Source organism: Symphalangus syndactylus, chromosome 23 (genome assembly GCF_028878055.3).
Source record: "Symphalangus syndactylus isolate Jambi chromosome 23, NHGRI_mSymSyn1-v2.1_pri, whole genome shotgun sequence".
NCBI lineage: Eukaryota > Metazoa > Chordata > Mammalia > Primates > Hylobatidae > Symphalangus > Symphalangus syndactylus.
The window spans coordinates 68536093-68560170 of NC_072445.2; the positions used below are offsets into that span (position 1 = coordinate 68536093).

General features: G+C 43.6%; 1 protein-coding gene across 3 annotated transcripts in view; it reads left to right on the forward strand.

The window, feature by feature from the left end:
* The first annotated feature begins 23 nt into the window (after nt 1–23).
* GMDS (GDP-mannose 4,6-dehydratase) overlaps nt 24–24078 on the forward strand; it is a 629847-nt gene continuing 605792 nt past the window's right edge. The window contains exon 1 of one of the 3 annotated variants that reach the window (XM_055263596.2): nt 24–428. In XM_055263596.2, coding sequence (XP_055119571.1) covers nt 327–428 — 102 coding nt within the window. In that variant the 5' untranslated portion in view covers nt 24–326. Of the gene's footprint in view, nt 429–586; nt 814–24078 lie in introns of those variants that run through there. The other 2 variants (XM_055263598.2, XM_055263597.2) reach the window with 2 other exon arrangements.

Consider the following 24078-nt stretch of genomic DNA (forward strand, 5'->3'; position numbering starts at 1 on the left):
CCTCTCGCGCGGTGGCCGTCGGCGGAGGGGCGGGGCCTGCCACAGCGTCGCCGGCTGACGCGGATGACGCGGCGCCAGTCAGGCCGCAGCCCCGCTGCTTGGCCCATCGGTCCCGCCTAGGCCGGCTCGGCCCGCCCCCGGCCCTCCCCGCGCGGCCTCCCGTGCGCCCCTGTCAGACCGTGGCGGCCGGTCGCGCGGTGCGCTCTCCCTCCCCGCCCGCAGCCTGGAGAGGCGCTTCGTGCCGCACACCCCCGCGTTCCTGCCGGCACCGCGCCTGCCCTCTGCCGCGCTCCGCCCTGCCGCCGACCGCACGCCCGCCGCGGGACATGGCACACGCACCGGCAAGCTGCCCCAGCGCCCGGGGCTCCGGGGACGGCGAGATGGGCAAGCCCAGGAACGTGGCGCTCATCACCGGTATCACAGGCCAGGTGAGTGCGGGGGCGGGGGCGCGCCGGCCGAGGCAGCCTGGGCACGCGTGCTCTCCCTACGCGCCGCTACTCGCGGGCTGCGGTGTCTCCAGGAACAGCCCTCTCGGCGTCCCGGAAGGGGTCTGCTGCCGGGAGGTGGACGGAAGGTACTGTGCAGTTCGTGAGTTGCGTGTGGGGCGTGCTGGATGCATCGAGTGTCCCTGGTCTTCCTCTGGGGGCTGTGAGCGTGTGTGCCGCGCGGGGTGTCGCCCTCACACCCGGGCAGGACCGCCCGCTCTCACCTGCCCCTCAGGTGACCGCAGTGTCTCTTCCTCCAAGCCCATTTCATGCTTCGCAGCTGCTAGTGCCGGAAAGGGAAAAGAACGGGTGATCAATGAACTTGCGGGTGAGGTCTTCTTGATGTGTCTCAGCTCAAGGGGCGCTTACCTGCTAATGTTTAGGAAGCAGGAGAAAGGGTGCTTTGCTGGTTTCCTCCCCTGTCACCGGATTTCCAGATAGAAAAGAGAACATGTAAGAAAGTAACGCCGTGGAGTCACCCACTAGGACATGTTTAGGAAAAAGAACTTAAAAAACTTTTTAAAATCACACCAACTTCTGAGATTCAGGTTCACACATTTGGAAGTGTATCCGAGACACACTGGTCCAAAAGTGAGGCTAGTTCCATTTCCAAAGGAATAAGTTCCTCGAGTAAGGTAATCAAGAGGAGGTCTTCGGAATGTCTCAGGCTAAGCATGGCTGGTTTGTGAGAGTCGTCTCTTAGAGGTGTTGCAATAGGTGGGATCCGACCGCTGTGCCTTATCAAGCTGTGCTGTTTTAGATTCAGTGGTCATGAAGTAATCTTGCCCACATATTGCTGGAGAAAGAATGTGATGTGTGTACCCCTGGGTACCTCTGGGTGGTGGCCAATATAACACTGAAATGAAGATGAGAATGGCTAATACATATTGTGTCTAATATGTTCCAGTCGCTTGACTAATATTAACTCATTTAGTTCTCATAACAAACGCTTTGAAGAGGTACTTTTATTATCTCTATAGATGTGGAAACTGAGGCATGGGAGTTTGATTTGCCTGAGGTTAAACCGCTGGAAAGTGTCCAGTTGGTACTGAAACCACTCTCAAAGTTCTCTAGTGTTAGAAAAGGCTAAGTGGGCAGGAGGCAAAGGCTCATACCTGAAATCTCAGCACTTCGGTGTGCAGAGGCGGGAGGATTGCTTGAGGTGAGGCCAGGAGTTTGAGACCAGCCTGGGCAACATATGGAGACGTTGTCTCTACAAAAAAATAAAAAAAAATGAGGCAGGCGTGTTGGTGCTCATCTGTAGTGCTAGCTACTCAGGAGGCTGAGGCAGGGGGATCACTTGAGTCGAGGAGTTTGAGGCTGCTGCAGTGAGCAGTGATGGCACCACTGTACTCCAGCCTGGGGCAAGAGAGTGAGATCCTGCCTCAAAAAAAAAAAAAAAAAAAAAAAGTAGAAGGAGAAGTTGAAATTGGCCAGATGCACAGTCACAGAATATTACACAATTTCAAGTATTGAATACCTGATTTACTGCTGGTTATTCATGCATCTTGCTTTGCTTAAGGTAATCATAATAGACAAGAGTTTGAAAACTAGTAAGAGGTGGATCTGAGTTTGAAAATTAGTAAGAGGGCAAGGATCTGAGGTTGAGAAATTGAATCCTTGAATTGAGGCAGCAAGACAGGCCTACATACTGTCCTCCCCCTTCTCTTTGTTTTCTAATGCTGGGACCTTTCTGCAGATGATTCCCTTTTTTCCATTTTGTCAGACTGGACCTGAAGCTCAAATGTTTACCAAGTTTACCTAATCTCTGGAAAGTAGAGATTTTTAGTATTGTCGGGAAATTAGTTAAGATGTTAATGTGCTGTGTTGGTGTGGCCTATACCAATTTACATGACCAGCAGTATGAATCAGTGCAGATTGGAAATGGAACCTAATTTTTACTTTCAGGAGTAGTCATTTGGCTGGAACTGAGTGGCCAGGAAGGTATGGAAGTGGGCGCCCACTCTAGTTTGTCCTGCAGCCAGTCGTGGGAGTCTACCTGTAGCACCACACTCAGCAGACCACTCCCTGACCAGAATTTGTTGGTTCCTCATTTCACGGCTTTCAGGCTGGTTTGAATCTCTGCCCGTGTTTCTTTCTCCCTTCAGCATCTGCTCTGTGCCTTGTCTCCTCATTTGGTGTTGCACTGGCTTCTGTACCCCTAGCGTAGTGCTAAGTTCTGTAGCTACCACATAAACACTTGCAGATGGAATTTACTGCTCTTCTATGTTTTTTATTTGTATTCCAGGACAGTGACTCCCAACTTGAGTATCAAGGATCTCTGGAGCACTGTGGTATTAATGCAAGGGGTCTGAAAATCCATACCTTATTCTACGTTTTCTTAATAATACTGGCCGAGAACTTACTGAGCTATTCACTCTGCTCAGCATTTTGTATATCCCTACCTAAGAGACAGGTATAATAATTATCCCCATTTATCCCTGGCTAAGTAAGATTAAGTATGTTCCCTGAGGCCGTACATCTGATGAGTGTCAGAACTGAGATCCGAACGCAGATCTCAGCAGTTGCTCTAAGTCATTTTGTTATACAGACTGTGGTAAGCCTTATGGGACAGAGAGAAATAGTTTTACTCTAAGAAGAGATTTCAGATTCAAATGCCACTGCTCTGGCACTTAGGGCTGTCATGGCATTTGTGCCAAGATGGGCTCTTAAATGGGTTGTCCCAAATTCCCTCTTGAGAATAGTGCAGACAGCCAGGGTGTCCTGGCTGCTGTGTATCTCTAGTATGTATTGTCAGGCTTCTTATTCTAGCCTTCCCCTCCCATCGATTCTTGACACACTCCTTTTCCAAAGTGGGAACCTTATTAAATAGGCTTTAAAGAAGCTCAGGCTCTGGCTTTGCATTGCTGTCTCCAGGCCCTCTGCCAGCCACTCTTGAAAGCTCACCCCCATTGGCCAATGATGCTGTTCTTTACTGCACTCTTGGAGATGTTCTTGCTGTTTTTTGAATACTGTTGCCTTGTACCTCTTTGGAGTAATTATTTGTGGCTGAATGGCCTCACAATTCTTATTCCTTTTACCTTGAGCCTCAGTGTTCTCAGCCTAATCCTGACAAATGCAGCCATTCCAGGAACTTCCTCTGTATTTACATGTATGCAGTCCCTGTTAATTGTATAAGTAATTTACATATCTTTGGTCTTGAGATTATAAACTACTTTAAGATAGAAATCTCATTTTCAGCCTATTACCTCCCACATGGCTTCATCTAGTGGGGTTTCAAAACTGTTGACTTACTTTTTCCATTAGCAGAACACATCTTCACTGCATGTCTGCGGTGTCCAAGGCTTGTTTTGATGGTGCCGCAGATACAGAGATATGAAAGTTGTCTTCATCCGTTTGTGTTGCTATAAAGGAATACCTGAGACTGGGTAATTTATAAAGAAAAGAGGTTTATTTGGCTCATGGTTCTGAAGGCTGTACAAGAAGCATGGCACCAGCATCTGCTTCTGCTGAAAGCTTTAGGCTTCCACTCATGGAGCTGGTGTATGCAGAGATTACATGGTGAGAGAGGAAGCAAGGGGTGGGGTGGGGGGTGGAGTGCCAGGCTCTTTTTAACAACCAGCTCTAGCGGGAACTAATAGAGTGAGGAGTCACTCATTACTGTGAGGATGGCACCAAGCCTTCATGAGGGATCTACTTCCATGACCAAAACACCTCCTATTAGTTCCCACCTCCAACATTGGGGATTAAATTTCAGTGTGAGATTTGGAGGGGTCACACATCCAAACCATGGCATTCCACCCCTGACCCCCCAGATCTCATCCTTCTCACATGCAAAATACAATCATCCTTCTCATGCAAAATACAATTCCAATAGTCCCTAAAATTCTTAACTTGTTCCAGCACCAACTTAAAGGTTCAAAGTCTGAGACTCAAAGCAAGTTCCTTCTAGCTATGAGCCTGTAAAACCAAAAACAAATTATTTTTTTCCAAGATACAATGGTTGTACAGTCATTGGGTAGACATTCTGTGACTGCATTAGCCAGGATGTTGGAGCAGCATGTAGGACGTTCCAGGACTCCTTGAGGTGTTCCAGGCCAGCTGTGCCCTGGGCCTGTCTCCCCAAACCATGCTGTCCTCCTAGGTCTCTGGGCCTCCGATGGGAGAGGCAGCCTCAAAGATGTCTGAGATGCCTTCAGGGTCTTTTCCCATTGTTCTGACTATTAGCACCTGGCTCCCTTTTATCCATGCCAACCTCTTTAGCAAGTGATTGCTCCCCAGCACCATTGGTTTTCTTTACTGAAAAGCGCTGTTTCTTTCACTATCACATGGCCAGGTTGTAGATTTGAAAAATTTTTCTGATCTGTTTCCCTTTTCTCTACCAGTTCTACAGTAATGCACTTTGAACAGCAAATGCAACAGACTGAATTACCATCTTCCTTATGACATTAATAGTCTAGTGGTATGATGTTGGTGATAGTTATAATTATGGTAGATTAAAATAATTAAGTATTGAGCATTTAGTTTGTGCCAGGTACTGTTGAAAGTGCATTGCATTTTGTTCAAAGTATATTTGTTGAAGCAACAGAGAGCTTCTATGAGGTGGTTTTCTTTTTCTTTTTCTTTTTCTTTTTTTTTTTTTTGAGACAGAGTCTTACTCTGTTGTCCAGGCTGGAGTGCAGTGGTGCGATCTCGGTTTACTGCAACCTCTACCTTCCAGGTTCAAGTGATTCTCGTGCCTTAGCCTCCTGAGTAGCTGGGATCACAGGTGTTTGAATTACTGCTTAGCCCTTTCTGAACTGCACTGGCTTTGGGTAAGTCACTTATCTTTTCTGCCAGGTTGGAAGAGTAATTCTTATCAAGTAGGAAATAAGTCTGCACATAGTAGTGGCCTTTGCCTCATTATTGGAATGGACCTTCCCTCCACAGTGTTAACAGGATAATAAAAGATTTCTTGACTTTTAGGAAAGGAAGTTGAATGTGGGAGGTATTACTATTTAGCCTTGCTTTGCATGGGGAATCTATTATCTAGAAGCAGAAAGTTCTGTAGTATTTGGAATCAACCATGAGGCTATAAAGTACTGGGAGGCCAACAGATTTAATGTCCAGTGAGTCTTTCAAGACTGTGCAAAGCAGATCTGGGAGCTGGTCTTATCTTCTCATATAAGAGGATTATAGGCAGTGACTTCCATTCTAAATCTTCCTTGCTGGGATTTGCAGTCCTGGAATAAAAGGTTTGGTATTGTTGGGCTGGGCGTGGTGGCTCACACCTGTGGTCCTAGCAGTTTGGGAGGCTGAGGCGGGCCTCCTAAATCTCCGGATCACGAGGTCAGGAGATCGATACCATCCTGGCTAACATAGTGAAACCCTGTCTCTACTAAAAATACAAAAAATTAGCTGGGCATGGGGGCGGTTGCCTATAGTCTCAGCTGCTCGGGAGGCTGAGGCAGGAGAATGGGGTGAACCCAGGAGGCAGAGCTTGCAGTGAGCTGAGATTGTGCCACTGCACTCCAGCCTGGGCGACAGAGCAAGACACCATCTCAAAAAAAAAAAAAAAAAAAAAAGGTCTGGCATTATTGGAGGTGAGAGAGATGTCTTGAGTACTGTCCTGCTTAATCAAAGACTGTTACATGTGATTAATTGAAAGAGCTCTGGACTGGGAATCAGAGGTTGGGTTTTGATACCAATTAATTGTATAGCCTTACAGTTTTTGAGTGTTTTTCTTAACTTGTCAAGTGAAAGGGTTACCTGGTTATTCTTAGGGATCTAAGGTCTGCTCCTAGTCTACAGTAGTGTGATGCTTGGTTTACATGCTGACTTATGATTATGTGTACAATAGAGAAATTATACAACTATCTTTATATTTAAGCAGCAGTGCAGTAGTTTCAGTTTTAGACATAAAGCCAATTGGAATTTTTTTTTTTTTTTTTTTGAGACAGAGTCTTACTCTGTTGCCTAGGCTGGAGTGCAGTGGTGGTATGATGTCACTCACTGCAACCTCCGTGTCCCTGGTTCAAGTGATTCTTGTGCCTCAGCCTCCTGAGTAGCTGGGATTACAGGCGTGCGCTACCACGCCCAGCTAATTTTTGTGTTTTTAGTAGAGTTGGGGTTTTGCCACGTTGGCCAGGCTGGTCTTGAACTCTTGGCCTCAAATCATCCGCCCACCTCGGCCTCCCAAAGTGCTGGGATTATAGGCGTGAGCCACCGTGCCCGGCCAGGATAATATTTTTTAAATGAAACCAATGAACTATTAATTTTACTGAATTTGAAATTAAGTTTGTAAACTAAGAAGAAATTCATATGAGTTGTATGTTGTCAGAATTTGTAAGGATAGAGTGAAAACTTGGAGCTGTCCATCTTTGTAGGACATATCAAATGAATGAATTGACTTTTTGATGAGGAACGATTTTTTTTTAACTGGTACATAATAATTGTACGTATTTATGGGGTATGTGTGATATTTTGGTACATGCATGTAATGTGTAATGATCAAAGCAGGGAAATTAGGATAGAGGAAGGAGTTTTAAATTCTTGGGTTTTTCTTGGGTAGAAAAATGGAGTTAATTATGCCCACATCACAAATTGATGTGTGGATTACAAATAATGATTATATTATAATAAGGCCTACCACTGTTGCTGGCATGTATTGTTTATGAAGTGATAGTTCTTATTTATTATGTATAAGTTCTCACAATGGGAAGGAATGAGAGAAGGATGGAGAAGTGCTTGGGAATGCAGTTAGGGGTATGTAGGATGAATGAGAATAGTAAAAGGATGAGGATAATGAGATCAAGGATGCAAACGCATTTTGACGACAGATTGGATGGTAATAGTATGGCCAGAAATGCAATCACTGGGAAGGAAAATCAGTTTTCTGGGGGAAGACAGTGAATTGTTTTGTTCCTCTGGAGTTTGAATTGCAGTGGTGCAATCATAGCTCACTGCAGCCTTGAACTCCTGGGCTCAGGTGATCCTCCTGCCTCAGCCTCCCTGGTAGCTACCACCAAGGCTGACTGATTTTTTACTATTTTTTTTTTTTTTTTTTTGTAGAGACAGTATCTCACCAGCTGACCAGGCTAGTCGTGAACTCCTGGCCTCAAGTGATCCTCTGGTCTTGGCCTCCCAAGTGCTGATAATACAGGTGTGAGCCACTGCACCTGGCCTCTTTGTCTTAAAAATGACTTAAAGGTGGTCAGAGGTGGCTGCCGTAGAGTGGGCAAGTCCTAAAGGTGGCCATGCTGCTGCGCTGTACCGTTAGCCGGTCTACTTCCCTGTCTCCCAGAACTTTCTGTAACTCTTACTTAGAAGGCATGAAAACTAACACTTTCCCTTTAGTTTCATGATTGATGTTAACCAGGCTATTCTTAGTATATTTCAGTTTTCTCCTTTCTTTCTCCTTTATTTATTTGTTGATTATTTGCATTTCCTAATGCCAAAACCTTGTTAAAGATACTTCCAGGTGGGGCGCGGTGGCTCATGCCTGTAATCCCAACACTTTGGGAGGACAAGGTGGATGGATCACCTGAGGCCAGGAGTTCAAGACTACCCTGGCCAACCTGGAGAAACCCCGTCTCTACTAAAAATACAAAAATTTGCCAGGCATGGTGGTGGGCACCTGGAATCTCAGGTACTCGGGAGGCTGAGGCAGGAGAATCGCTTGAACCTGGGAGGCAGAGCTTGCAGTGAGCCGAGATCATACCACTGTACTCCAGCCTGGGTGACAGAGTGAGACTTTGTCACAAAAAAAAAAAAAAGAAAAGAAAAGATACTTCCGATTTACAATTTCTCGTGCTTTTCTTCCTTTCTTGAGGAATTTTGGGAATCCCACATTTCCGGAAGTAAGGTGCTCAGTTGCCTTAACCATTCCTATATAAGCTTAACACATAGGAAATGAGTGAGTAAAACATGTCTGAAAGGTAATCCTATAGGATAGAAAGCTGATTTTCAGTAATGTTCTTGGCAGTGGGGCACCAATGTGCCAAACCTAGTCTTTGGCAAGCCAGTAAGCAATTTTCCTGCCAAACTCTTGTGACTTACCATAAGTAGTAACCCAATTGTTTATATAAATTTACTCATTGAAATGACTCAGCTTTCCAGGATATTATTTTGGCAATTGCTTATGTAGAATTGAGTTACGTAGACTTGAGGTTAGATGATTTTATATGCAGTGACATTCTTGGCCGAAGGGTATTTACCTCATTTGTTTCAGACTGTTCATACTGTGCGTTTTAAACAATTTGCCACATGTGATTTTTGGGGAATCCTTTCTCAGATCTTCATACTAAGTTATTTTAAACTTAAGAGTGAAAAAATAAAGGTATTTACTAGGGATTTATAGAAAATATTTCTTTATACCGACTAATTACACTTGGGAAAATGAACCACCAAAGCTTGGTTGTATTATATATATATTATGCTTGAGCATTGGGTTTGATTGTAATGTGAAATGAATTGCTTGATCATGTTTAACAAAAATATGTTCCTTAATGGTGAGTGAAAAAGCCTCTAATTGGCACTTTTAGAAATCTTTTAAAATCAAAACATGATTTTTCTATGTTTCTTAGAAGGGTACTGTATTTCTATAACTTTTCACAAAAGAAGTTAGATTTTTACTATTGCTTTATTCGAACTATATTTTTATATCTGTTCTTTAAAAATGACGAATTGGAATTTTGCAAGTATATGCAGACACCAGTAGTATTTTTTGGCGATCAATATTGATAAACATATTTATTGTAGTTTACAGTGGAATCCTTCAAAATGGAAGCTTTGTTGCAAGAGACGTGCAGGAGAAAATGCAAGTGTGGCATATATGCCTGTTGGAGTAAACCCAGTCAAGGAGAAAGACAGCAGAAACCCTGTTTGTCAAGAATTGTGGGAGGCCTGAGATTCTACCTTACTTGCAGGCTAACAAGTTAGCTTCCTAAAATTCCACGGAGGATGGCAGAAGACACAGCACTCCTGGGTCAGCAGGCAGTATGAACTTCGTGTTTGTGACAGCTCTGTTTGTATAGTGTTTTCTTGCCCCTCAAAGACCATGTGGGCAACACGGTGGCTGGGTGGGTCTAGGTGGATGTTGCCCATGCAGTGGGTATGCACCACAGTTGAGAAAATCTGAGATTGGGAAACCCCAACTTTTTATAAGGGAACTAATAATCCTGCCCAGCCTTTGCTTTGAGGGAGACATTATTTTTATTATTCTGCATAGCAAACAAATCTTCCATCGGCTCCAGAGAGAAACCTTATTGCTATCTTAAAATGCTATCTACAGATGTCCTGTACAGGAAAGATAGTAGCCAATAAAAGCTGTCAGTGCAATCTGCTCATAAGACATGCGGAAACTGGAGAGACCCATAGAGAACTGGCTCCCAACACCATTTGTTTGCCTTGTTCCTGAAACTTACCAGATTGGCAACACAGAGCAGTTTTCCTCTTTTTTTTTTTTTTTTCCAGACAGAGTCTTGCTCAGGCTGGAGTGCAGCGGTGCAAACACAGATCACTGGAGCCTCAACCTCCTGGGCTCAAGCAATCCTTTGGCCTCAGCCTCCCGAGAAGCTGGGATCACAGATGTGCACCACTATGCCTGGCTAATTTTTGTATTTTTTTTATTTTTTATTTTTGTTAAGATGGGGTCTTGCCGTGCTGCTCAGGCTGGTTTCAAACTCCTAGGCTCAAGCAATTCTACCATCTCAGCCTCTCCAAGTGCTGGTATTACAGGTGTGAGCCACTGTGCCTGGCCCCAGTTTTCCTTTGATTTCTCCCTGCAGACTATGGGGAGCTCCAGCTTTGCATTTGTTTTCTTTTTGCTTGAAGAACAAAATGATAAGACCTGGATTTGGGTGCTTAGTATGGAATGAATTAGGCATTGTCCCTGGGGGAGGCATTTTATATTTCCCTGTATGTATAGGCATGGGAAGTATGTAGGTTTGGTTTTGTTGAAACGTTTAGTAAGTTTAATCTGATAAATTAGTCTCAGTTGGCCTGAAGAAGTCTAGCTCAGAAGGACATTTTTCTAGCCCTGAAGAAGAATATGCCTGCTTCCCCATCACCCCTAAGGGGGTGATTCTAACTCTGTTGGCTAAAACCTTCCCTTCCTTATGTGGCCCCTTTGTGTACACATATCATCACTTGTTTTGTTTGTTTTTGTTTTTTTTTTTTGAGATGGAGTTTTGCTCTTGTTGCCCAGGCTGGAGTGCAATGGCACAATCTCGGCTCACAGCAACCTCCACCTCCCAGGTTCAAGTGATTCTCCTGCCTCAGCCTCCAGAGTACCTGGGATTACAGGCATGTGCCACCACCCCCGGCTAATTTTGTATTTTTAGTAGAGACGGGGTTTCTCCATGTTGGTCAGGCTAGTCTCGAACTCCGGACCTCAGGTGATCTGCCCACCTTGGCCTCCCAGAGTGCTGGGATTATAGGTCATCACTTGTTTTTAATTTACTCACTGAGTGACCATAAACCTCTTACATTAATTTCAGTGCTTTCTCTTTTTTTTGCTTTAAAATTGTACCTGATGTAAACTCTCATACCTTCATTTAGAGATTACTCCTATCATTTTTGAGAATGTTTCTCTAGTGTCTACCATATACTAATAGGGCTGCCCTCGAGGTCAGAAAATTTATGTCTTTTCAAATCTTGTAAGTTTGCTAGGGTTTTATTTTTTTTTGATATGGAGTTTCGCTCCTATTGCCCAGGCTGGAGTGCAGTAGTGTGATTTCGGCTCACTGCAACCTCCGCCTCCCGGGTTCAAGTGATTCTCCTGCTTCAGCCTCCTGAGTAGCTGGGATTACAGGCATCCGCTACCATGCCCAGCTAATTTTTTGTATTTTTAGTAGAGACGGGGTTTCACCATGTTGACCTCCCGGCCTCAGGTGATCTGCCTGCCTTGGCCTCCCAGTAGGATCTTGTTTTGATTTTCATGAATTTTGTTGTTATCATTGAAATATCTAGAAATCTGCATTTTTTTTTTAAGAGAGTCTGCTTTTTGTACACAAGGAATGCTTGTTCTTGGTGAAGCCTCATGTATGATGGATAGGAAGGAATAAGAAAGCCGTGAGAGGAGAATAAAAGGTCTTAGCTACTGATTCGATTGTTGGATTGGGGAAGTCAGGAGAAGTAAGGGTTTTTGTTTTGTTTGTTGTGTTTATTTTTATGGTTGATACCAATGACATTCAGTTTGTGTAAATCCATGAGGACAAGACTGTATTTTACTGCTGTGTCCCTAGTGCAGTGTCTGGAATATGGTGGGCTCTCAATAGATATTTGTTGGATGACATCTGGAGTTCATACCTCCTCAGAAGTCCTGGAGGAAATATACTGCATATAAGAAGGAATGGGAATGTAGATGTGCAGTGTATCATACTTTAGAGCAGGATCGACAAACTGTATACCCTGGACCAAGTCCAGCTGCTTCCTGTTTTTGTTTTTTAAGATGGATTCTCCTTCTGTTGCCCAGGCTGGAGTGCAGTGGCGCGATCTCTGCCCACTGCAACTTCTGCCCCCACCCCCGCCCCGGCCCCCGCCCCAGGTTCAAGAGATTCTCATCCCTCAGCCTCCTGAGTAGCTGGGACTGCAGGTGCCCACCACAATGTCTGGCTAATTTTTGTATTTTTAGTAGAATTGGGGTTTCTCCATGTTGGCCAGGCTGGTCTAGAACTCCTGACCTCAAGTGATCTGCCCACCTCGGCCTCTCAAAGTGCTGGGATTACAGGTGTGAGCCACCACGGCGGGCCCTGTTTTTGTAAATAAAGGTTTGTTAGAGCATATAACACGTGTTTACTTATTGTTTCTGGCTGCTTCCACAGAGAGTTAAATAGCTGCAACAGAGACCGTGTGGCTTTGAAAGCCTGAAATGTTTACTATCTGGCTCTTCACTGAAAAAGTTTTCTAAGATTTGCTGTAGAGCTCTCTTCCTTAGGGTGGATAGTGGAATTGCTACTGATCATAGATGATGTCTCCAAATGAGAGAATGTGGAGACAGAAGGATGAGAGTGAGAAGGAGGAAAATGTTTGCATTTCAGGCTTGGAAGAGAAGGAAGCTAGGGAGGGAGGGGAGAGGAGAGAGAACAAAAGTACTGAGTAATATTGTGGAATCTGAGGGAGGCCAGAGATGATGTTGTTGTTTTGGTGGTAACACGTAACATACAATTTATCATTACTGACAGTTAGTACATTTACGAGGTTGTGCCATCTTTACCACTATAGTTCCAGAACACTTTTTCATCACTCCAGAAGGAGAGCCCATACCCATTCATCAGTTACTCCCCATCCCTTCCTTTCCCAGCCCCTGGCAGCACAAATTTACATTCTGTCTTGTATGTTTTTCCCTTTGCCTTAGATCTGGGAAAGGTTTTTTTTCGTGTTGGAGGGGGAATGGACTTCTATGCAGTCAGGGGAGAAGCCGACGGAGGAAAGGAGTAGTGTGGTTGTGGAAGAGGCTGAAGGGGAGAAGGTCACGGGCATCTGGAGGCCTGAGATGGGCACGAGCATTCAGGCCTGCACCGGCGCTGGTGCTGCAGTGGTGCCATCTCTGTCACTGCAGTGCTGCCATCTCTGTCACTGCAGTGCTGTTCTCCGGGGGCTTTTCCGCAGTGTGATTCTGGGTGCTGCTCCTTGTTATGAAGGCTCTCAGTCATCTTCTTCAGGCTGCACTGTAGCTTTCATAGATTTCCGATTCAATTAGCTGCAGATTGGTTTTTGTGGCTTCCTACCTGAACAACGATAGAAAATGATGATATATATGATGGTGGACAGAGAGATGACAAACGAGTTTTGAAGTCCTCTAAGAAACGTGAAAGTGGATGTGAGTGGTAGATCACACCAGTGAGGTTGTGACTTTGATTAGAGTGGTGTGAGTAAATTTCATGGGCTATAAGCGCTGATAAACAAAGATTGTTATGGTTTGATGTTTCAAAAGTGGCATCAGGAATTGAGGATAAGGTGTTTGTTGTACCCCCTTTTGGGGTCTAGGAGAATGAATGGGTAAAAATCCTGAATGTCAGTAGCTCATGGAGTTTTAGATTTTACATAGACTGGTAAAAACCTGGGATTGATATATGGTGGCTAGGTTATTTCGAAAGTAAGAATCTTAGGAATAACAAATTGCTATCTGATATCACAATAATTAAAAAAAAAACCCGTTTTACACACCAAAATGTAAGAAGAACATGCTCCCAGAATAAAGAACACTCACCAAATTATATACTTTTGGCTATGTGAACTACTTTTTCTCATTTCCATTTTGTTTTCATTTTGCTAAAGAACGGGTTAAAAATGTGTCATGGATTGGCTTTAGTCCATACAGTACATTTGGGAACCACCTATTGAATACTATTAAAAAAACTTCATTTGTCCAATTTCATTTGTTCAGATTCTGAAATGAAAAACAATTTCATTTATCTGATTCCATTTGCTCAGAACCGAAATATGAACTTCTTGGGGATAGGGATCATGTCTCAAACCTGTGGTGACTATTTTTTTCTGGACTCCAAGGTCGAATCCTCATTATTTCATATCTAAATGATCTAGAGTGGAACTGGATGGTGGAAACCAGGGCTGTCTGGAAGAATTTGGAGTTACTATACTTTATAATACTTCATCCTTCCTGGTACCCATTTGATATTGAGCATCATAAAAGGTGCTTGGTAAGCATTCGTTTGTTGGTTGTTTCAGATTTCATTTTTAACCACTTCCTTTGGCATGCTGGGCAAATTCCTTAGGCTTTTTTTTTTTTTTTTTTTTTTTGGAGACAAGGTCTGGCTCTATTGCCCAGGCTGAAAAGCAGTGGAGCCATCTCAGCTCACTGCAACCTCTGCCTCCTGGGCTCAAGCCATCCTCCCACCTCAGCCTCCTGAGTACCCAGGACTTTGGGTGGGCTTTACCATGTCTGGCTACTTTTTGTATTTTTCTTTTTGTAGAGATGGGGTTTTGCCATGTTGCCCAGTCTGGTCTCAAACTTGTGAGCCCAAGCCATCCGCCCACCTCGGGCCTCCTTGCCGGATATCCCTTGCTGGGATAACAGGTGTGAGCCACTGTTCCTGGTCCTTAGGCACTTTTCATACCTCACAAAGAATATACTAGCAGAACTTGGGAGTCAGGATCCCCAGGGAATCCTTACAGCTCTATTTCTGCAGCTCTCCCTAGTCTGTGAGTGTGCTTGGAAGGAATATTCAAATCATCATTGTGTTGTTTCAGGTTTAACTTGGGAACTTGAAACTGAAATCAAGTTTTGGGGAGCTTCTAAGTGCTGACAGATCTTGTTGTTTTGACCAGGCACTCTTTCTTGTCCTCCTGTCCTTATAATGTTGACTTAGGCGTTCTGCTGGCTTTGTGAGTTGGTCAACCCTGGGTATTAGGGGAAGAAACGGGGTGGGGGAGAGAATGCTAAATGCATTAAGTGCATTTCTTAAGGTGGATGGGAAGGTTTTGGGGGTTGTTTTTGAGGGGAAGTAATAATACATAGTAGATTTTTGTAAAGTTTTGCTTTTCTACATTTAAATATAAACCTTGAAAAGGAGAAATAGGAAGAGTCGACCAAGTATTGAAGTCCCTCTTTTTTTCCTTTCAGCTTTTTTGTGGACAACAGTGGTTTTTAATTTTATCCCTTATCAATTTTGCTATTTTGACTAATTTAGTAAGTTCAAATTATTTACATTTATCTAGCATTTTCTTTCCATTGAGTTGTCTTTTAATATTTACTGTTTGAACATATAGTTTGTAACCTATTTAAGCGTTACCAAAAGTTTATACTATTGCCAGATTGTTACTATGGAAAATTTGATCTTAGTTGCTAAAAATAAGGAAGTATTTTATCTAGACTAGGGAAATAATTGGGAGCCCAACTAGAAATCTTAGAAGATTCTCTATATAGGACATCGCTGTTAGTGGAGGGCTTAGGGATGGGTCCAGGAAACCTGAGATTTCTGCTTAGGTCTTTGGAGATCACTTAAACTTTAGGGACTGTGGTTTTTCTTCTCTTTAAATATATGTTTCAGAAAATAGATGTAAATATACGTAGCTAATAAAAGCGTCTAGATTTTTAGTTTTCCTCAGTCAAAATTTATAGCATGTATAATGGAAACTTTTAGTAGGACATTGACTGATGTAGATAATGCTTAACGTTTGGATCTGGGAAAGATTTCCGGAACTAATCCTGTGGTGGGACTCTGAGGAGCAGGTCAACTGTAGACTCTGGAGACAGGTCTTCAGAGGAGCCTGCAAAGCCTGCAGGGGAAGAGGCAGTGTTGTTGTCTCCCTGGCAGCTCGGAATGTGGAGGCGGAAGCTGCTTCCCTGGGGCTCTAGGCAGGAATAAGCCTTCGGGGTTTACAGGTAGGGGCTCATGCTGGATGACTGGGTTACAATTTAGTATTCTTCAGGTAGAGCAACCAAATAATGCTTTGAAAGATTCATTTATCTTATAGGTCAACAGTTTTTGTTTTCTATTTAGTTGTAGTAAGATTGTGTTAATAGGCAAATAATTTTGTCAGGGATGATCTGGGCAAAGTGCCCATTTCTGGTACCTGAATTCTGGCCTTGGAATTAAGATGAATCTGTAAGGGGAGAGGAGAGAAAGATGAACATGAGTTTGATTCCTGACCTCAATACTCACTGGGTGTCACAGGCAAATTTACTTTTTTTGTGTGTTGCTCTTGCCCAGGCTGGAGTGCAGTGGCATGATCTTTGCTTACTATAGCCTGGATGTGCTGGGCTCAACTAATCCTCCCGCCCCAGCCTTCTGAGTGGCTAGGATCACAGGTGTGCGCCACCATACCTGACTCATTTTTGTATTTTTTTTTTTTGTAGAGACAGAGTCTGTCTGTGTTGCCCAGACTGGTTTTGAACTCCTGGGCTCAAGTGATTCTCCTGTCTTGGCCTCCCAAAGTGCTGGGATTACAGGCATGAATCACCATGCACAGCCCGTGGGCAAACTCCTGAGTCTTTTTCAACCACCCTTTTCTGTACTAGGACAAAAGAAAGTGCCTTGCATAATGATGTTCTGGAAATGGGAACGTTGTTATCCTGGAGGATCACTTTGGGTTTTCTTGTATACCAGACTGGATGCAGGCAGTGTCCTACCTCTGGACAGTGATTGGCTGATGCCCTCTCTCACCCCATCTGCAGTGAAGCCCTGGGGAAAAGTGGAGCCACGGGAGACCCCCACCACTAGAAGTTTGCTTCAGGGACTCTTGCTTTTCCTGTCTTCTTCTCCTTCCCTTTCCCCACTTCATCACATCAATCATAGAGTTTGCCTCCAGGAGCCAGCCTCTGGTGTGGTTGCTGTCCAGAGCCTGGCTGCCTGGCCACTTCCATTGCCCCATTGTCGACTGGAGCCTTCTTTTACTCGCTTCTCAGATGTCATACCTGGACCCCACTTGCTGAAGCTGTCAACAGGGGGTATTGGGGCTAATTCCAGGGGCAAAAAGGGAGCTCTACAACACTACACAGTTGTACTGAGAAAGCCATTCCATGCAGCAAATGCATTATTCAGGGTTACTCTTTAACACTGCACATGATGGCTCAGGAACTAAATTTGTGTTCAAGTGAATGCCCTTCCTACAGAGAAATGGACTCCAAGTTTAAATAGCTGATTTCCAAGTTTTCTTTGGAAGGATTTCTTAAAGCATACCCTTTGGATCAGTTCGTACCACCAGTTCCAAAGCTCACCAAGCTTAGGTGGAAGGAGGCTTGACTGCCCTGGGGATGGGGAAGGGATGCTTTCTTAATTGTACTCTGCGTGGGGGAAATGTTTCGTTCTCTTAAAAGCAGTTTTACCTGTTTAAAAACTGGGCTTAGCTCAAGGCAGATCACTAAAGGTGGGACGGAGAGGGTTTGGAGTGTACACTGAAGAAAAGGGGAGCGCTTAGAAAGGTGGGGGAGGAAAAGGAGGACGTGAAGGCCCAGAAGTGCGGAGAAGCACAGAAGGGTGGTGTTGGTGTTGGCTTTTCAGTCCTCATTTTCCTCTGTGAATGAATCCTTTTAGATCAGTGGTGGGATGTCATAAACATTTAATCCTGAGTGACACAGAAGTTGACACAGGCTTGCACTTTATATCCAAGAGGAACCAAGCACGCTCAGACAGGTGCCTGTCGTTCTTGTTTCTCTAGGAAAAGTTCCTAAAGGTGCTAAGAGGGGCACATTTTTTCCAGGTTCAGCACTGGGAGGGAGGTGTAAGAAGCTGCTTGCCTTCTTTTTACCTTGTACTTCACTGTGTAGACCCAGCACAGGCCTGGGCCACGTGTCGAGAAAGGGCCGCACAGCCACAGGTTGGCTCTCATTGAGCATGGTTGTGTGTTAACTACCCACGTTTCCTGGAAATGCCACAGAACTGAAGATGGAAGCAGGTAGGAGAGCCTATGTCTGGACAGCAAGGGGGAGTGCTGGGCAGCTGCACTTACTTGGACCTTGGGGAGCTGGCCCTGTCGTTGCCTTCCTCTCATGGCCACTGAGACTCAGCTGCCACTGTGACCCAGGGGACCCCTGTGTGGCACAGCCTTCTGTTCTGGAATCCCAGGCAAACAAGCTCTGGCCTGTCCACTCTGTCCTATAGTTCCAGCCACAACTGGTATCTCACTCCCTGCATCCAGTGCAATCTCAGGTGTCTCCTGCTGTGCTTGCCTCTTCCACAGTCACTCTCTAGGAATTACTGAAATTCTCACTAGAATCAGCTGTTTCTCTAGATTTGGAGCTTGTTCCAAAAGAATACTTTGCTTTTTTGTTGATGTTCTGACCTTTGATTTCAGTCCTCTCCAAAGATAAGAAAGTTGCCGTTTGTAGTTGAAGCATCCATAAAGCATAGTTCTGATGGTGGTGGTGTAATAGAATTACTTGGGTAGGTTGAATAACTCTTGGCTCTTCTATGCAGTTCAGTGGGCTTAGGGTAGGACTTGGAGCTGGCTGTTTTTAAAAACATTCTGAGGTGTTTGAAAAGTGAGGTTGGGGTTGAGAACCACTCATTTATGGGGACCGTAGTAGTGACTTGAAACATTATATATATATATATATATATGGCATATATATGGAAATATATATATTTCATAAACTTTTTTCCTTAACATTTATTCAGAATAGTAAAAATAATGTTCACTATTGAAAATTTGGAAGTATAGGAGGATATAAAGTTTCAGGGGAAAAAAAACCTAAGACCCATAATCACACCACTCAGTAATTACTGCCTGCAGTATCTTTCTTCATTGTTTTGACTAACTTGTTACTGATTGACTTCACTGCTTTTCAGCAAATGTTACTGGCCTAGAATTGGATATGGAATTTAAATTGCGTCTGGAATCATTCCTGGATGATTCTTTAGGAGTCATGAAGTATTGACTGAGTACAAGGGACTACAGGGATGAATGCATCTGGGGGTCTAGGGTGAGGAAAATCCCAGCCTCAAGAGATCTTGTTAGTTAACCAGCTTAGCACCTCCTATTATGATTGTCATAGACATTTGTGTGTATATTTTAGTTCACATGTTAGGTGTTTTTAATGGTTTCATATTATTTTGAGTGATATAATTTAGGAGAGTAAATGCTAGTAGAATCAGAGTTGATTAGTTTTTGACATGTTATATGCAAACACTTAAAAAAATTCCTGTGATGTTTGCTGAAGTTTGCATTTCCAGATACTCATATTCCATTTCTGCATATTCTGATAAGAGGGTTATAATATCTTTGTTGTTGGGACTATTACTCTGGAATATTTATCGATTAACTTTTGTTAATGATATACTCTGAAAGCACTTTATTAACTGGATTAAAAAAATTAATTATAGCACACAGTAATGTGAAAATTTAGTTGGAATGTTGCCCGTAGGGACAGTTATCATAGGCAGAATCTAACTCTTATATGCAAGCGGCAGTCATGATCTCACAGGTCTCCTATAGCTCTGAGAAATTCTTTCAAAACTAGTGAACTGCATTCTGGGTCTCTACAATAGAAGAGTCTCTGACTTCACGAGTTTCATGTTATTTCTACCCAGGAATCAGGATGCCTCACCCAAAGGCAGTTTTGACAAAAGTAAAGCATATTGTTGGTGAGTGTCCAGAAGAGAGTGAAAACTGGGATGACCTGGCTCAGTGTTGGTCTAGCAGAAACTACCTCTAGTGTAATTGTTTCATTTCTCCCTCCTCTTTGTTTTCTTCCTCTCCTTCATTTCTTTCTTTTCACAGTTTTTTCTTTTCTATTCCCCTCTTTTTTTTTCTCTTCTTAGGTTAGGCTTTCAGGGACTGGAATGGGAGCAGATTTCACCTGCCAGGAAGTGAGAATGGCAGTCCTTGGCTCTCCTGTGGTCGAGGTCTGATTACCTTCTAGGTGGTTATTGTGTCCCAGGAGATTTCAGAGACCAAACAGTGGAATCTTATTTAAATAGTTCTGTTAATAGCGTTAATGGTGTTTGTAGGTCATGGTCCAGATGGAAGCTGGCACTTTTCTGACAAACCCCTTGAAACATTTCCTTATTCTACTGTACATTAGGATTTTGCAATCGTTCTTTTCTGATCCCTAGCTTACTGGATAATCACAAGTGCATTTTACTTCCTTTATGCTGTAATATTGATCATCTGTGTTGGTTGGTTTACAGCAAACACACTGATCCGGATGCAAGCCGGAAAATGTAAGGGTTGGCAAATGATTCATCATTTGCACAGAACAGCCTAGGACTCTTCAGAATGAACCTGTGGAAGAGAGCTGTGGCACAGGAGCAGGAGAAAGTACAAGTTAGGGAGCAGTTTGGTATTGCACTTCATCTTTAGTTCAGCTTCGTTGCAGGGATCAAGACTGCAAGTTAAAGGACAAGTTAGGGGGCACCTCTGTCTTTAATGAGATCATAGGATAAAGGCTTATCTATTTGTTTGTTTATTTATTGAGACAGAATCTTGCTTGGTTACTCAGGATGGAGTGCGATGGTGCAGTCTTGGCTTACTGCAGCCTAGACCTCCCCAGCTCAGAAAATCCTTCCGCCTCAGCCTCCCGAGTAGCTGGGACCACAGTTGTGCACTACCATGCCCAGCTAATTTTTTTTTTGTAGTTTTTGTAGAAACGAGGTTTCACCATGTTGCCCAGGCTGGTCTTGAACTCCTGGGCCCAAGCGATCCACCCACCTTGGCTTCTCAAAGTGCTGAGGTTACAGGCCTGAGCCACCATGCCCGGCCAAGGCTTACTGTTCATCTCAGGTAGTGTCTGACATCGTGTGGACCCACGTGTATTCACATCTCCTCTCTGCCAGTTCTCAATTCTGTGACTTTCAAGTAATTATTCAGCCTCTCTGTGCCTCAGTTTTCTCTTTTGTAAAGTGAGGATAATGGTACTACCCAGAGGTGAGGGTTGAAGGACACAGTGTCTGGCACATAATATTAATAAATATTAATGTTTTACTCTTGGTTGTCCTGAACATTAGTCTGCTTTGACCTAGAATTCTTTTCCTGAAGACATGCTATAATTTTGATAAGAGTAAACAACTCTTATTTGCATGTTCAAATAAACATGTTTTTATGAAGGTACTTGGCATTCATTAACAAATGCTATACTTATGATTTTTTTTTCTCTGAGACATAATACCAAACTTGTACACAAAATATTTCTGATCACTGATCTTTGCTCCTATAACTATAAAATTATATGTAAAATAGTTAAAAACTACTCAGTGCACTCTTTGGAATAAATGTATTTCTCCTATAAGAAGCATCATTGAGATCTTTATTTGAGAAGCAATTAGGTTCCAAATTGAAAACAGTTTCCAACATCATCACCCAACTGAAAATGCCAAGTTGTCTGAGTCTAATGTCCAGAAGTCATTGTGGCCCTGTGATCAGTGTTCTGCATTAGGGATCCCTGCAACAGAGCTGAATTAAAGATGAAGCACGGTAACCCAACACCTGTGTCAATAAGGGTGGATAATTTCTAGGGTTCCACAACGGGCTGTCAGTATCCTTCTCATTATTCGCCTAGCCTTTGTTTCACAGCCCGGCGGCTTCAGTCACTATGTCCATTTTCTTATCTTTTAGGGACTGTTCAACTCATTATGTTTGGTTGCTTTCCCTATCATACCCGAAACTGTTGTTATATAAGATCATCTAAATTACCTTTCATGGCTAAACCCTCTAACTTCAGTCCTTGTCTTACTTGCTTTGTTGGCATGTGTTATCACTGTCACTTTTCCTCTTGATTTTCCCTCCTCTGCTGGTTTTCCTTGTACCTCTTTGTCAGCGCTTTGTTCTGCCCACCCTTGCGGGTTAGTGTGTCTTAACATACCATTCCTGGCTCTCTCCTACTTTGTTCACTTTCTGTGTCTACAGCTGCAGTCACTCTTCCCTTGTGAATCCCAAAGCCTTGTCTCCAGTCCAGATTTGTTTCCTGAGTTCCAGACTCTGAATTCCAAATGCTTCAACATTTCCATATAGGTATTTATTTGATAGACATCTCCTACTCCACATGTCCCTCCCTTCTATCATCTCTGTGTTTTTCCCCATCCTAGTTCAAAGCAGGACCACAATCCATTTGGGAGCCAAAGTCAGAAATCTTGAGTCATCCTATCTTCCTCCTTTCCCCTCACTCCTCATGTCTTCACCAGCAGGTCCTGTTGATTTTACCCCACTAACATAGCTTTGGTAGCGGTGTCATCTCTGGTCCTTTCCCTGCCCACATCAGTTATCTTGTCCTGCCTGGGCTGTTGTAGTAACCTCCTACCTAGTCTTCTGCTTCCAGTCTTTCTTTTTCCCATTCATTTGCTGCCAGTGAGTTTTAGCTGGAGTGACCATCTGATCATGTCAGATGATCACTCCTCAGCTTAAACTATTGGTGGCTCTCTCTTGCCCTGGGGGGAGTGTAAATTCTCCAGTGTCCCAGTCCCTTTGTGACTAGGACTTTCCTGCCTTTGCACCACATGCCCTCCAGCTTGTGTGTATGTGTTTTGTAATCCAGCCATTTTGTACTGATAGTTTCTTGAATTCACCATATCCACATTAGTCATGGTTCTCTGGAGAAACAGAACCAGTGGGATGGATGGGTATGGAGATAGATAGATAGATAGATAGATAGATAGATAGCGAGCTATTGATTGATTGATTTTGAAGGAATTGGTTCATGTGATTGTGGGGGCTGGCAAGTCTGAGATTTACAGGGCTGGCTGGCAAGCTAGAGACACAGGAAAGAGTTGATGTTGCAGCTCCACTCCAACATCTAGGCCGCTTGGAGGCAGAATTAGTTGTGCCTCCTGGGTAATGTCTTTGAGTGGATGAAGCCCACTCACATTATAGGGAGTAATCTGCTTTACTCAGTGTACTGATTTAAATGTTAATCACATCTAAAAAATAACCTTCAGAGCAACATCTAGGCAGGTGTTTGACCAAGTCTGGTTGGCATATCCTAGTTAGCACACAATTTTGCTCATGTTTGTATCTGTCCAGATTTCCCCCACACCTACTGTGGTGCCTACTGACCACCTGGAAACCTGCCACTCATCCTGTGCTCCACTCTCAGCCTGGCCTGACCTTCTCAAGCAGCATAGCATTTCTTAGTACAGTATTTCCATTTTTTGTTCCTAATTGGCTGGTAATTACTTCGATTACGGTATTCCCCCTTCGCTGTGAGTGTTCTTAAATTGCCTGTCTTCCCTAACAGAATCAGTATGCCTCAAGGACCAAGCTTCTATTGTTTACATTCACCAGTGCTTAAGCACCTGATGAGTACCCAATAATTGTGTAATGAGGCACTGAATGAATGGAGAAACATTTGGGCCAAAGGGTCAGAGATAAGCAGTGAGAATGGAAGCCATTGAGGGAGAAAGCAGAGGTTTTGGAGCCATTTTGAATTGGAGGAATCCCATTCACTGCACCAGGGTGTGGTCTCTAATCCCCAGGAGAGCTTTTTAGATGCCCAGGGAAAGCAGCTCTGCAGTCAAATTGACAGGATCAGAGTAAACCTCTGAGAGGCTCCAAAACTCAATCCCAGATCATACTTCTTACAGTGAGTGCTGGTCTAATGATTTCCATAGAATTTGTATCGTAATTTGGTGACAGTGTGCAAAAGCTGTCACTTATCAGACTTCAGCATACTGGATGCTTCCAGCTAATCACCTCCGTGCAGGGGAGCCTAGACTGAAACATTGTTGCTTTTCGTTATCTTGGAGAATAGTTTAGGTAGAATTACTGTTTCATTTTTGTATTTCCTATTTAAGAAAACCTGTTTCTTTACGGCCCTTTGACTTTCATTTTCTCTTTTTCTTCCCACTGACCTGGCGGCTTCTTAAAGGGGCAGCACCAAGTTTCCTGTTGCCCCTGTGGGCAGTGGCCACAGATTGTCTTCTTTTTATTCTTTTATACTCCATGGCACATTCTGAAAGTATTTTCTTTTTTGTTATTGTTGTTTGTTTTGTTTTTGCTTGGGACTGCTATAATGTGAATATGATATTCTCATTAATTCTTTTACTCATGTTGCAAAATTCACTAAGATCCCTTTGTTAAAAGAACATTTTCATTCTTATTCTTTTACTTATGTTGCAAAATTCACTAAAATCCCTTTGTTAAAATAACATTTTAAGGCCAGGTGCGGTGGCTTATGCCTGTAATCCCAGCACTTTGGGAGGCTGAGGCGGGTGGATCACGAGGTCAGGAGATCGAGACCATCCTGGCTAACACGGTG